This window comes from Lampetra fluviatilis, chromosome 10, assembly GCF_964198595.1.
Source record: "Lampetra fluviatilis chromosome 10, kcLamFluv1.1, whole genome shotgun sequence".
In the NCBI taxonomy this organism is placed as follows: domain Eukaryota; kingdom Metazoa; phylum Chordata; class Hyperoartia; order Petromyzontiformes; family Petromyzontidae; genus Lampetra; species Lampetra fluviatilis.
Genome location: NC_136284.1, coordinates 5,831,370 through 5,847,436, shown reverse-complemented (window position 1 = coordinate 5,847,436; position 16,067 = coordinate 5,831,370). Strand labels below are relative to the sequence as shown.

The 16,067-nt window shown below is 44.6% G+C and overlaps 1 protein-coding gene across 1 annotated transcript; it reads right to left on the bottom strand.

Annotated features, from left to right (window-relative positions):
- Positions 1–3,495: 3,495 nt before the first annotated feature.
- LOC144934367 (transmembrane protein 237A-like) lies at positions 3,496–15,020 on the bottom strand. The gene is made up of 10 exons (XM_078860051.1): positions 14,960–15,020; positions 14,232–14,345; positions 13,305–13,362; positions 11,461–11,699; positions 9,063–9,183; positions 8,561–8,743; positions 7,830–7,903; positions 7,338–7,458; positions 5,530–5,651; positions 3,496–3,668 (listed from the first exon to the last, which is right to left on the bottom strand). The coding sequence occupies exons 1-10, from the start codon at positions 15,018–15,020 to the stop codon at positions 3,607–3,609; spliced, it is 1,155 nt and encodes a 384-aa protein (XP_078716177.1). The 3' UTR covers positions 3,496–3,606.
- Between the last annotated feature and the right edge of the window lie 1,047 nt (positions 15,021–16,067).

Sequence of the window (16,067 nt, the reverse complement as noted above, 5' to 3'; positions counted from 1 at the left end):
ATGCCAAGGAAAATGTTTGAAGGTGGACGAAGATCAACATGATGAGGTGAGCGAAAGCATGTTGAAGCACTTTTGGAAAATATTATTCGATGGTGAAAAGCAACGTACCAATGTGGCTGAAGGATGTAGATGTCAATCATTGCATGACAATCAGTACGTATGTGGAATGTAAACATGGACACGAGCAAAGAATACGAAAGAAAGATGACAAGTATGCAAAAAAATAACTGAGAGATGCATTCTGGGAATTACAATAATATAGAAATGCACGTTTCGGAACAAAATACATTGAGAGGTGTAATTTCGACTGTTCATGAAAGTGGGCTTGGGCAGGACTCATCGCTAAAACGGATAATAGCAGATGGATGAGACTGCTGATGGAATGGCCGTCGAAAGAACACAGCCAAGATGACAAACACCGCAGCGCTTGAGCGATCGGATAAGCTCATGTGCAGGGGCAGGATGAAGTACGGCATTATCAAACTGGGAGTGGCAACGACATGGGGAGGCATCCATCCTGCGGTGGGTTGACACTGGCTATTGAAGATTATGTTGATGGCCATAGATCTCGATGGCGTGTGCCATGTCTGGTGGTATGTGGCAGTTGGAAAAGGTGTGTTTTCCGAATTTTTTTTTATCTTTCCACTCACATGGCATTTTAATCGGTGAGTTGTCACGTTTTTAATTACTGGCGCGTCACTGCGGCACACCGCCAGTGTTTGCTCGTGCGTCCTGTCAAAACATGCCAGCGGGATACAGCAGAGCTCTTGGGCAAACAACAACAAGCGGATGAAGAAAACATTGCCAAGGAGCAGCGGCTGCCTAATGAGTACGACGCACGCCTCTCAAAGAATGCGCAGAACCCGTTAAGCCAGGCAGCACATGGCGTGCCACGATAACACCAAGTACAAGTCTTTACCTCCGCCCATGACTCACTGCCTCTCTCTCTACAAAAGTAATATTCCCACTGTTTCTGTACAGCTTCTTAACATTCTGTTGTATTTATCGGACACGATATTTCCAAATTTGCTGCATTGTTCACATCCCGTTCTGATTTTCAACATTCTCAGATCTTTTTGCACCCATGCGAGGTCTTTCGTCCTGGTCCTCATTCTTCTCTCATGTCTGGCCTGGACCATCATCTCCACATCCATGCCACAGTCCTTCATCTTCGCCTTCACCATTTCGAACGGCCTCTTTCTGATTTTCAGTATTCATTGAGAACATTTGTATTGTAAAATAGATGATTAGTTTTATCCAGGGTGCTTTTCAATAAGACAAATATATAGTCCCAAACACAGACCAATGAACGTTTGCAGGTCAACGACCATTTTGATTGTTCAGAAAATGTAGTGGACTCTGGCAAGATATGTGGCTCGAAGGGATGATAGCGGAGTCTCAGCAAAAGGAAAGGTACAAGCCGAGAGGACCACCACTGTCGAGATGGAGCGATGGGATCAGCTCATCTGCAGAAGCGTGCTGGATTGTGATAGTACGAGACTTCACGTTGGTGACTTCCGTAAGCCTTACTTCACATTGCTTATGAAAAAAAAACAATCAGTGGCAGTTAAGGGAGCGATTATAATTGAGAGAACACACACTGGGGAGAAGGAGCGATGAAATCAGATCATATGCAGGTGCCAGGTGTGTTGCATCATAGGATTGTGAGCAACATTACCTGCTTGGGGAGGCCTTCATCCAGTCGTGCATTCATCTTGGTCGAGGATGATGATACGTTACGAATGTTTTCTGCTGTTTAAGATTCATGTGTTTTCTGCTTGCCCATGTGGTCTGTTGAAGCACCACCTGCCGCTGTAATAGTAGTGGCAGGTGTGTCGACAAAGTTGTCTTGGGGGCTGGAATTTGGCTGAAAAACGCAGACTAATTCAGCAGGTACCTGAACGGCAGCTGCAGCCTGCCAATCAAGCAAAAAAAAGTTCACAAACCAGCTGCCTTGATGCTTATCGCTGCTTATCACTCCATCATTGCACTTGTTGAGTCTGCACTGTAAACGGTGCCAAAACGTGAATGGCATTAGCCACGGCGATCTCTGTGTTTATGTCGGTGCAAGCAAATTATTGATGCAAACTTTTCAATGAGACCGAGGCAGTAAAAGATAATGTCTATCATCTCTGCTTTCGTGAGACATTTAATTCCGGTCAACAAATAAAACTGTATGGCCACTTGGTGGCCACACTTGAAACACAGTCCATCACAACGCGCACAATACTACCACTCACGAAGTTGAGTCAATTCGACAGCGACGCATTTCCATATAAGGTGCATTCGTCCGTGCACGTTCAAGCAGTAACTCAAGTTGCTGTTGCTCCCTATCAATTAATTCCTGGCTATTTAAATAATTGACTAAGCCACACACCGGCCATCTGCCCCTGCTCTCCCTTTTCAGTCCTGGCACAGGTGAACAGTGCAATGACTTAAGCCCCCTTAAACACCCAATTGTAGCAACCTTTTGCAATGGCCTCTTAATACCGTCATGTCACTCTCCGCCTCACTGCCTCAGATTTGAGCGTAGCGCTTGCTACGGGTTTCAGTTTTGTGATGAATTTAATGCGTTGAGATTTGTTTTGTTTCACAAGTGCTCTCTTTTGGAAATGAGTTTTGTAAGAGTTCAGACGGTTCAATATAGCATGATGAATATTGAATAATGTGCCATCGATGGACAAAAAAAAACATACGTGGCTTCTTATGTTGTGTAACTACTGTGGATAATAAGTGGGTGAAAATTATGTTTTAGTTTTTTCATATTTTATTCTAGTTGTGTTATTTGCAAAATGTCATGAAGTGACGTATCCATTTGAAAGCTTTGCTCAGCAGCTTAACCACGTATTTGTGAAAGGAGCTTTTGAAAGAAAATATAAAATTGCACCTAAAATATTTTCAATTAACCCTTTTTTATCCACACATTAGTATCATATTTACCCACCAGCCCTGGAGTCTAGCCAACATATTAAACCGTAGAATGCATTTAATGAAGACCAAATATAATGTTTGTTGCATGACAGTCAAACTGATATTTTAATCCTCAGAGCTGAAATTTACCCAAATTCAGTGCAGAATGAAATTCAATGTCATGTGTTTAGCAGTCATTGGTGACCTGGCTGAGACCATCAACGAGCTTAATTTGAGAAGTCGTTTTAAAGACAGATAATTGAAACCTTGAGTCAAACCCAAGGATCTCTGAGCCGTGCCGGCTCAGTGCTCTAACCCCTGAGCCAGTAATCCCACCACCTCCACCAAGCAAAGTTTAATACTAAAATACCTATGTCTTAAATGGTTGATGTACAAACAAGAACTGATGACGATATCATTCATGAGTGAAACTGTAATAATAAAAATAAACTTTTAATAAAGAACAATGCCATCATGAGCTATTACCCTTTTTTACGTGAAATAATCCGTACCTATATATATTTTTTATACAGCTAGCAATGCAACGACTACAAAATAATGCGGTTACGAATGGCGAAGCCGCGGCAAGGGCATTGAGATGCAGGAGCGAAGCTGAAATGTTTGTGCTGTGGCTTTCTTGATGTCGGCTGCGCTCGGCTGCGTGGTGCTGCTGAAGCCGGCCACGCGCTTTGCCCTTCACACCGCCCCCCTGCCCTGCTCGGTCTCCTCCACGCTTATCTCCGAGCCAAACAGCATCTCTACCAAAGCCACACACAGCCAGCAGAAGCAGCAGGAGATCACGCGCGCGCTAACTTAATCGTGCGTGGAACAGCTACAGAATACCCAAACAAACAACAGAGAATGTTTTGATAAGGTCATGCAGTTGCTGGCAGAGATGGAAAAAATATATATACGTGCAAATACAAATTCCTGAAAGAAAGTCATGTAGATACAAACGACCAATTAAGGATTTATTGTGAGACTTGAAAGCATATTACCGATTACTTTGAGGTGTTTAATTTAGATACCAATTACTAATTACTAACGTGATGAAATTACGTGTTTTAATTGTACACACTGCCCATCTCTGGAAATCACTTGCTGCACATGTTCAGGCAAAGCCATTGTAAAATGTATCAATATTTGGCAGACATAACCTCTCACATCGATGTATTATTATTATTATTAAACTTGTTTCGCCAGGAAAACTTGAGCCTACATATTATTTTTCAGGATGGAACTTCCAAATTTTTTGCAGTAGCGGAGATAATTGCCATGTTTCCGAAATTAAGGAATTTGCGGTAGAATTTTAAAAATTTGGATCATGACGCGGGCATGCAAAATACTACTTTGTCTTCGAATAACATCACAGGATCTTAAATGTCCACTGTGAAGCAAATGGCGGCTATGTTATGGTGAATACTCCCACAGTATTAACCAGAGGGGCCTGCGGGTTAGAACCCCGAATGCCCTGCCGCTGGGCCACGTCACCGCCCCAATGTGAAGTTTATAAAATATTCATGAGCATCATCGTCATCGCAAGCCGTGATCAATCCCTGCTCGATGAAGGCCTCTCCAGGCCGTCGCCATCTCAGATCATCATCAGAATATTTATTCATCCTGGAGAAACCCGATGAGCAACAAAGCTCTTTGTCAAAAATGTAGAGTAGGGGTGGGTAATACAAACACGATAGTAATGCAAGTACAAGCCGGGTAAACAGATAATCCAAAAACATACAAATAAAACGAAATCATCCCCATTCTACCAGGCAAAGCCCACTAAGGTATTAACTTTTTTTTCAGAAGCAACCTGGCCTCGAATTAGAGCTCAACAAAGTCGCTTATCATATATACATTTATAGCAGCAACATTATCTAAATAATTTAAATCAGTGTCTCATAGTCATGCGAGGTAACAAGCACCAATACAGTTGGGGAACAAATGAAGACATCCGTCTCGGTGCACATTCCACCTCTTTAAGGCTGCATCTCTTTGGATTTCATGTCTTGTGAAAACAAGATTGCAGCGGTTTGTGATAATGAGCTCGTATCACGTTTCCTTTACAAGGAACGCTTTAAAATTGGCGGTTCCAGGCGGAAGTGCCCTGCAGCTAATCACAATTGACACTCCGCTGTCTTAATAAAGCATGCATTGTGCCATGTGCAGGTGGAAGCATTGTTAATGAAACCACCGCTATGCGGCTGACACTGATTAATTTATAACTGCTGTGGCAAACCGCTTTCACAAGATGTTACGTGTACACGTTCAGCCATTTTTGGCTGGACGTGGGGGTTATTTTGGCCATTCTCCACCATGCCTAGTCAGTGAGGGATTGTGAAGGCGGGAGGCATAGATACGGGAGCAAATAAGTTCATAACAACGATACATTTTTCTGCACTGCTTCCTGCTGACCGACCACGTAGCACCACCTCGCAGCTGCCTATGACATCCTGGGGTGTGTGATGGTCACTACAGCTGACATTAATCGTAGTCCTTCGCCAACCCACACTGACCGGCATTGCGAAAGAGTGGCTCAAACCCCTCCTCTACACCCACCTTGTCCAAAATTCACGGGCATTGGATAGACAAAGAGCTTCAAGTAATGGAATAATATTTTACCTTCCGTCGTTTCCGTGGAGGGGCTGACAGAGATGGTGAACCACGCCAGCAGCACGAGAATGGCCGTCACCAGGATGAGTGTCCGCCACGACTCCAGGTGGGTTCTCTCACTCTCTTCGTCCCTGGGCGAGCGTCGATGCAGGAGGGATGGGGAGGGATTGCAGAATTTGTGGAATTAGGGCAACAAGCTGAAACTCGGCGATACAATGCCATACCCAACCATACTTGCCATGCAAGATGTTTCAAAATCAGAATATGCATGTATAGTGGAGTATTCCGATGAGCTATAAAGCTTTTTTTTACAGATGTCCAGTAGTTTCACATGTCTAGTAGACGTTTGGCTAACGCAGCGAGTGTCAAGGCCATCGTCTTAAATTCGGCATTCAACTGGATATGCAATCCAGCAAACATTGATAGAAAACAATTACAAGCAGGGGTCTGTGGAGGCCATAGGGTGACCCGAGTTTAGTGGGATGGTATGTGCTGGTAGGTATACCGATAAGAACAGACGGTATGATTTTCCGACAACAGAAAACAAATATCACATGATTGCACACTACCTAACAGCACGTTCCAAACTGATGTGTGTTTGCCATGATATCAACGATGTTTAATATATGTCTTGTAATGTAATGTTAAATTGCGTCGTTCATTGCAAATTTCATCTCACAATGCTGTCAAATGTCTAAAGCGCCACAGGTTTTGCACAAAGGCGCAGGGAATCACAGACAAGCGGTAAGGTAGCCAGAACTAGCACCAACAATTGCCGAAACTCTTTAGTCCTGTATGGGGACGATTGACCAACTCCATTAATGAGAGGTCGTAAGTGTGGGAAGAAACCAAAGTGCCCGGAGAAAAACGGCACGCGTGCGAGAAGGGTAACACTCAATCCCCCATGCAGATGGAAATGAATCTAATTGTTGTACTGCAATCATACCCTGGCAAGCCAAGGCGATGGTGACCTCGGCAGCCTTGGGTAGGGGGTTTCAATAATTAGTGACATCCACCAACCCTCGCCTGCACAGTGCCGAATTACAGGTGCATACACCACCAGCACCTGGCATTATAATACCATTGTGGTGTAAAATGTACTGTATTTTCAATGCATTAGGATACATTAAGTAGTATATAATGTCTTTAATATGGAATGATGCTGTGGTGTAATGGTTAGAATACTGGACAGTTGAAACAATGGTCACGTTTCTTAAATCCCCTCCACCGCTGTCCACCCAGCAGGATATAAATGGGCACACCACGATTGAACGGCAGGTCACGTGCTGGTGGAGTAGAGCATGGGCACTGCCACTTCTTCGAGAGACGTCCGGCCGGCGTGGAATAGAAAGCCAAAATACCATCTAGAGGGGCTATCTCTAGAGCTCCCTCTAGTGTAGGGTCATCTGCCTGCGGAGGCGTGAGCAAGTAAGTGCAGTATTCCACAAGTAGTGACTAATCCCATATCTGCATTTCCCATAAATATGCTAAATTCCTCTTGATATGCAAATTCCTTTGTCAAGGCGCCCCTTCCCCCTCCAACCCAGCTTAAATATACGCTTCCAAGCCTGGTGGTGTTTCATTCAGACGCTGTCTTTCCGACAGACCTGTTCTTCACCTGAGGACGGCTGCTTGCGTTGTGGCCGAAACGTCGTGATAATTATTTTATTACGTTTTATTTTTATTATTTTATTATTTCCCTTCTACGTGACTTTACCGAAAGAACCAAGAAGAAGTAGCATATTTTTCAGCGCATTTTTTGTGCACCAATATCAGGCCACTTTGAACTCTGGGGTGCGGGGGGGGGCACGACGCACCAGAGAAACAGCGGCAAGTTCTCCGTGGTGCCGAGTGCCGTGTCTGCTGGAGGCTGGTACATACAGATGCGGTCATTTGTCATCGCCTGGCTCAGCATCATCAGCAGGGACAGGCAGTAAACTGAAAACACAGGTCCACAGCGCACGGCACAGATCACACGGTGGGCTAGGAAATCCTGCACAGAATGACCAGCGATCATCGTCACTGCCATTAAATAAAATACCATGTTGGTCATGGGGCTATTTTTTTTTTTACCTATTTCGGATATCACTTGCCGGGAATCAAACTCGGGTCACTGGGTTCATAGCGAGGTGTGCTACAACTGCAACACCGCTCCACCATTATTATGTAACGAAATGAAACAATTAATGTCCAGCCTCTTGGAGCTGTCAGTACTGGGTGGCCATGCACCAGTGTTTAGTATCTGCGAACATTGGCTGCTACGTTGTGCGTGAATGTGCACTAAAAAATGCTCTTAACAAGAACGTTACCTATACAGAGCCAAGCAGACGTGTCCATCGTGAACATTCCACGGAAGAACTTCTGTGGCCGTGCAAACTCCGCTCTGCCGTCACACACAATGTCCACCAACAATGATTCTCTACTCAATTTCAGAGTTAATCCGCAGATTGAAGACGTCTGTAATGAAATTGGATGCTCTCTCGCCTGCGCTTAACTGTACTGGTTGATAGGGCATACGGGTTTAGGTATGAGCCCATAGTGAACACAAAGAGACGGAAACGTCTGCTTCCAAATGTGATATCCAATCCCAACCTCTACAAGTAAACATAGTTCTCAAGCAATGTTGGCATTACTAAGACGAACAAATAACGGTAGGATGGTTTTACTATAAAAATACATTCCAAAGATCATCCTTGTAGCCTTAACAGACTTTGGGGCAAGTCCTGTTATCGAGCAGCACCTATGAAGGCCGACACGGCCAAGGAGGGGGTGGGTGGCCAGCACCACGCCCTTTTCTTCCGAGTGGCTCTGTTTACATACAGCAGCGGGTACTCATTTGAGGCTGAGTTGACCTAGTGGAGGCCCACGACCAGTTCAGATGATCATCACTGGTGTTGGCTGTGAGCGTGAATCGAACTCGAGCCACCGGGTTCGGAGCGCACCGCGCTAACCGCAGCAATGTATGCCTATTGTGACGAGCGCTATCGACGATGCCTGGCTTCGTTGCTATTTAAATCATGCTGTCGCCGTGCTGATTTACCTGTCCAGGGCAGACACCATGCAGATGGCAAGCAGCATGTAGTAGAGGGCCTGCGCTGGGTATGCCAGCGGCTGGTAGAAGCGCAGGATGAACGGGAAGGGCTCCCACGAGAGCGTGCTCACCAGCACCGTGTTCCAGAGGGCGAAACCCGCCAGGAATCCGTGCGAAAACGTCGCCAGACCCCTGCAAGCGCACGCATCATAGAGACGGTGCACGGAAATGTAGCACGGCAGTTTGTGCTCCCGTTAACGAAGTAAAAACAAAGTTAAGTGGGTTCGGGCAGGACACGGAGGATTTGACACAGTGGTCGAGACTGATGGCAAAGTGGCAGCCAAAGAGGTGAATGCGGCCGAGAGGATGTGCATTGTGTCGTTTGAGCGATGCAATTCTGTGCAGGTAGTTAATCAATTGCTATCTTGTAGGATAGTGAGAGATGGTGTCCGCGTGAGGAGGCCTTCATCCAACGGTGGATAGATCATGTCCAGTGATGATTAGAGTGTACCTGAAGCCTCTGTCTGCTCCGAAGGCTAAAGAGGCGGTGTTGCTGTAAAATCGGATGTCGGGCATTTCGTCCATCGACGGGCCGTTCACCTGCGTTGACTTGTCTGTGGGTCCACTCTCCTCTGTGCCACAGAGAGGGACACAGGGGTTCACAACAAATGAAAGCCAGGTTGGCGATGCTCGTCGTGTGAGATGAATTAAACTAACAAAAACAACATCAATTTAAAACGTGTATCTCAAGACACTTTTAGAAAAATGAAAGCAACTACATTCGGGTTCTAGGTGGCTTTGGGGAGGGCAGGGAGTCGTGGAAAAGAGGAGAGGAGAAGAGGGCACCACTCCGGCACAGCCCGGAACGAAGCAACCGGACCCAGCACCCACAATAGGCCTTACGGGCAGCTGGAGCAGCGAGGGCAGCACTGAGTGCCAGAGTTTCCACAGAGGGTCGGGGGAATTGACCAGCGACATTACATTTGCATGAAATCGCAGGTGATGGAAGGATGAAATGTGCATAACATTGCATGTCATTCCTGGAAGGGACAGCATGCACAATGCTCCTCCAAGGGAGGGGAACACACTGATGTAAATAATAATCATTGTTAGCGCTCTCTCAATCCACTGCTGGATGAATGCCACCCCACTCCATTGTCGGTCATGGGGATCGTTCACCATATTTCATTACACTGGTTCGTGCAAGGTGATGAGATTGGGGAAAGGCGGAGTACAGTCAGGACCCAATTCAGATATTATTCGCTGCTGATCATAGCCATGGCCCGGAATCGAACTCAGGTGACCCAGTTCACAGTGCAGTCTGCTAGCCACTGTGCCACTGCTCCACACTGAATATATAGTGTATGGTGTGCCACGGTGGCGAGATGTTAACTACCTAGCCTGATATAAAGTAGGTGGTGGGTTCCATCCCCAACCCTGACCCCTGTATCTTTGGATTTTTGCACGTCGCATGAATTTTTCTCCGGGTCCTCCAGTTTTTCTCTCCACACTTAGAAAAATAAATTTAAGAATACTTGGCTGCTAGAAATGTCCACATAATAAGCAACTTGATTGAGCTATTATTTGTGGTAATTTTGCTTTTAAAAAAGAGCTACATAGTTCAGTGGGCCTTACCTGGTGAAAACAGCACATTTTCTGTCTTTATTTGGTGGATAATTTAATACTCTTTAATAAAGTATGTTATCACTCGTGTTCCTTCATGAGGACCTGAGCAAATAAAGCACGCTCAACAAACATGTCACGGTGAGACATTTCTATTTTTTAAGAAATTGCTTTCTTCTGGTCTTCAGTGATTTTGTCAGTGAACTATTCACCTATTCGTGCGCACAACGACGATATCGTTGTTATTTCAGATTACATGGGGGTGGGGGGGTGTAACGGTCACTTTTATCACCAAATAGAGGGGCAGGAAAACCTCCACACATCATATGACACTGCAGGCAAAGCTGACGTCCTGGGCAGAGGTTAAATGTGTACTCCTCGGCCACTTTCCACTTTAGAAACTTAACGAGTTGCCATACGTTTGGCTACCCCACCCAACCCACTACTGTGTGGTAATGACTCTGTCGCCTTAGTAATCACCCAGAAACATCATTGGCATTTATAGGCACATCATCCAGGATGACATTAAGGCACATGGAGGGACTATGTCTAAGGAACATTATTAAATTACACTTCAAATTCATGGACTTTTAGAACATGTTATGAGGCTACTCTTTTAACTGGATACTTTATAGAGTGTTATTAAAAATGCTTGCTTTGTGTTTCACTGATTACAATTTTAAATACAAGTGGTAATGTATAACGTAGCACATTATAAAAAAAATATTACGTTGTGAAATGTAGAGTATATAATTTAGCCCTTTGAATTAATAATCTTTAGTGTGTATTTTTTTTTCATTGGCTCGTGTCTTCTCATCTCCACTCATAATTAAGTTGCAGCATTTAGAGATACATTTGTATGTTGATGCTGTTTGACATGCGTGTATGTATGTGTGCAAAGACAAATATCCCCAATATAGCCGGAACACACTGGTGGGGCAAATACTATTAGCGAGCACCTATGAAGGCTGGCATAGCACATGAGGGGGTGGGTGGCCAGCACCATGCCCGGTCAGCACACCACATCCAGTATACCTCTCTATGGCTGTCACTATCAATCACGTGCCAATTCCCGGCATATTCCATTTTACCAGTGACCCAGAACATTTTCGGTGAGAAATGAAGCCCTGTTCATCGCCACGTGGCCACGCTCTTGCACGTGTTTCCACAGCTCGTTGAACAACCGAAAACGACATGAACGGAAGCTCCCCGAGCACGCGGAGCGAAACGTCGGACACCGTGCTGAGCACGTCGGAGTGTGGCCGCCGGAGGAGTGTCGCGCACACCGTTGGCGCTCATGAGGATCGGCACCGTTGCACGCCGCCCGCGCGCCCCTCTCCTCTCCCTCCTCTCGTCCTTGCCGCGGCGCTCCGTGGCGTGCAACGCCGTGGGCAGCACGCTGCCCTTGCTGCCCGCCGGCGGCTGCGGGGAGTGGCACTCGGCCAAACCCCCGTCCTCGTCGTCCTCCTCGGCCTCATCCTCACCCACCACCGTGGTGGGGCTTGTCTTGCTCTGGGACGTTTTCCTGTGCCACCCGCACGCACGCGCGCAACTCGAATTCGTTACGCGTTTGCACACTCGGGAGAGGGCGATGCCGTGGAGGGTTGCGAAAGGATGTCACGCGCCGTAAAGGGCACATTGACTTGATTTACAACAAAAAAACAAACGCTCTATCTATCGCTTTGCGTGAGAAAATATTGCTGAGTTTGTCTGTTGGAGTCCTAGTTATTTTCAGCCTGTACGCGCACATTGGCTTGATTTACAACAAAACACAAACGCTCTATCTATCTCTTTGCGTGATAAAATATTGCTGAGTTTGTTTCTTGAAGTCCTGGTTATTTTAAACCTGTACGCTGATGTGGGAATCGTATTGTATGCTTTGATGATGAACTGATACTAACTCAATCTTGATTTGAAGCTTTCGTGACTGCAGGAATCCATACCCTTTGGTTCTTTCGGGTAAAGTCACGTAGGTATAAAATAAAATAAATCACGACGTTTCGATCGCAACACAGGCGGTCGTCCTCAGGCGGAAAAAATATAAAAAATATAATCCAGCAGTGGAACTGCTGGAAACGTCGTGATTTATTTTATACCTACGTGACTTTACCGAAATAACCAAAGAGTATTGATACTAGCTCTCTGTGTACAATGCATTAATCAGCAGCAACTGTGATACATCCACTGCTGGATGAAGGCATCACCAAAACCGTCGAGATACATTACAGCCCTGCAATTATCCGTCGAGTCTCTGCACACAAACTGATTGCATGACTTCATTTCCATGGTCGACATCCCCTCAGCGATGATTAATCTTTGGCTGCCACTTTCCCATTAATTCTAGATTTGAAGTTTTCGTGACTGCAAGCATTCATACTCTTTGTTTTTTTCGGTAAAGTCACGTAGGTAAAATTTTTAAATTAATTAAATCACGACGTTTCGGGCGCAATACAAGCATCATTCTTCAGGTGGGGACAACTTAGCGAAGTTGTTCCCACCTGAAGTTGTCCCCACCTGAAGAAGGATGCTTGTGTTATAAAATCACGACGTTTCGGGCACGACGTTTCGGGCGCAACACAAGCGTCAATCTTCAGGTGGGGACAACTTAGCGAAGTTGTTCCCACCTGAAGTTGTCCCCACCTGAAGAAGGATGCTTGTGTTGCGCCAGAAACGTCGTGATTTAATTTATTTAAATGTTTTACCTACGTGACTTTACCGAAAAAACCAAATAGTATACTTACCATACTCTTAGTTCTTTAGGTAAAGTCACGTAGGTAAAAATGTAATTAAAATTAATAGAAATAAAATAATAATGATTTTTTTTTAAATTAAAAATAAAAATTAATAAAAATAAAATAATAATGCTTTTTATTACTTTTTTTTTTATTAATTTTAATTTCATTTTTTACTTACGTGACTTTACCAAAAGAACTAAGAGTATGAATCCTTGCAGTCACGAAAGCTTCAAATCTAGAAGTATACTTGCCCATTACTCTCGGCCACTGTGGCCATTCACCATTCCTTCTCGTTATGCACAAGGCGTTATATATGAATAACATTTTGCAAATGATGACGTTGCTAAGCACGTGAATATGGTCATGTTGTCTGAGTAAAACTTGACGCGACATACATGGTTCTCTTCTTCTGCTTCTTGCGTGTGGTCTCCGACGCAGGCACGGGCTGGGGATCTGCAATGTGAAGTCACCCATGAGCTCACCGGTGCACATGTGCACAGGTGTTTACAACGGCCACTTGATATATTAAATTGGACTGACAAGTTGGCCGGGAATAGCTCAAAATTAACAACAATTTAAATATTCTTGGTTCTTTCGGTAAAGTCGACTGCAGTCGACTGCAGTCGAAATGTCGTGAGAATGTTATTGTTTTATCTTTTTATTATTTTATTATTTCCCTTCTACGTGACTTTACCGAAAAAACCAAGAATATTAATCCCTGCAGTCACGAAAGCTTCAAATCAAAACAATTTAAATGATCTGGGCGTGAGGAATACTCGACAGAGAAATCAGTGACAGGATGTAGAAACATATACAATTATTTCAGGGGCTGGAGGGGAATAGGTGGCAATGAAGTGCAAAAGGCAGAGAAATTCGAAAAAAGGAGAGACGCAGCACATTGCCCAATCGTGCAGCAGCAGGATACACAGCACCCATCATAACGAGATGAACACATTCCTCATCGTAGCTAGAGTATAAGAACATGTCATACGGTATTTCAGTTCCCTGCTTATACAGAAATACCCCGTTTTGCATCGGGGATGCGTTTCTCAAAGGTGCGGCGACGAATATCGAAGCGACGTAAATCAAAGCAATTTACAGGGTTGATGGAGGCGAAGACTGAGAGGTGACGGACACGACCAAGGACGGACGGATGCTGTCAGCGACGTAAGTGTGGGGTTTAAGACGACGCAAATCAGTTCGTGCTTATTAATAACGTGACGAGGTATTTCGCAAGCATGGAGGAGGCGGGGGAGATGTGTAAGCCGGGGTATTACTACGAGAATACATCCAAGATTCACATTCATTTTGGCATATCGTACCTCCATTTTGGGTGCGAGCTCGCTTGGCTTTTTTGGCTTTGACCAGCCCTGGGACCTCAGCCCCCGCTCGCTCTGCACTCTCCACCTGGCTCCACTCGGGTGCCACCGGCAACCCTCATCCGGAGAAAAAACAACAACCAACAACAGACTCACGCAGCGTCCCGGCTACACACACTCACTGGGGATGACAGCTGTCCTGGTTCTCCCAGAATTGCCCCCCCCCCTTTTTGGTATCTAGCTCTTTTGGGAAATATGTTCATCATCTTTTGTAGGTTGTGTAATTACAATAATATGCCACTCAAGACAATGCAGTTATATGTACTGCTGTCTTCCAGTATTGTGAAATATTCTTACCCATGATATGTCCCGGTATTATGTACCTCAGAGGTCAATGTCAACCGTAACACCAGCACAACATAAAAAAATAAGTAGTGTCTACAGGTACGGGCATACATTGGCACTTAATGTGTGCTTACAAAATCATCAAAACCATGCCTTTAGATGGTCATTTTCCTTCGATGTATACCTATGTTTTACACACAACCCCAGTTGTTTTCTAAATCACGCAGTGGTTTCGTTCAACACGTGTAGTAGTTTTTGAGCCTGTTACTTTTTTATTTTTCTAACGGCTCCAAGTCTGTGCCTGTTGGATCCTTGCTTTAACAAACTCTGGCCTATAATGCTCACCCATCTGCACACACACACACACTGTGTGGTTATAGTCTCACCAGAGCCATTGACAAGTTTCCTCTTCTTCTGCTTTGGCTTGGCCTGTGAGCCCTGGTCCATGTCACCTAGGAGAAAGGTAAAGAGATGAATGCAACGGCAGTCAGTGTGATTACAGAAGTGGCTCATGAATTAGGCGGCGATTATATTTCTACGTCTAAAAGATTAGCAGAACAATGTTTTAAAAATGTTTCTGTAGTAATTTGATATACTGTCCTTAAATACGAGTTGTATTCTCCTAAAATGTAAACATTAAGTGTATGTACCATTGGTGTTGTCTGCTTGGCTGAAAAAATAGAGACAATGCAATATGTTATTTTTACTGCTAATCTCTGATAAATACAGACTTTGGTATAGATGTGTAATTTCCCAAATAGCCTCATATGTAGTGCAATTATTCTAAGGCACGCACATGCTGATTAGATGTAGTATACATTGTAAACGTTAAACACGAAGCTATGTTTGTTATACCATATTAGTTAAACGAAGTTCATGACTCACCAAGGAACCTGTTCAGATATTTGCTGTAAATCACAAAATGGCCACACGTCATTCACGTAAACAAATAGCACGCTATGCAATACATTAGAAACGGGTATGAATATCACACCACATTTTGACTTATCAGTTATATGACTGATTTAAGAGGTGATGTAAAATTTTACAAGTAATCTATCCAAGATAAATCGCACCTCGGTCTGGCTGGTCATTCTTCAAGCAGTGACGTGACAGCATAATGAAGCGATGAACGCAGCTCTGCCTGACTTGGAGTTATCCCTGATCCTCCCTCGCTAAACCTCCACATAATCCCACTCAATCCTGGGTCAGCACTGCACAGTTGTATGTCATTATTAGATTGACCAATCACCATTGTTCAGGTATGAACATATTATACATGTGAACATTGGAAAGCCTCATAGCGTCAAAGGGCGTTAGAGGGTACCGAGATCCCCGGCTGAAGGTTCAAGTCCCTTTTCAGCGTTGAATGTTTGATAATGCCCCCCTTTTTCCCCTTTTTTCAAAGTCCCACTACAGTGCGGGGTGTAATTACAACACGGTATTCAGCATTGGAAATTTGATTAAACAAAACACCCCAAAAATACGTGGCAT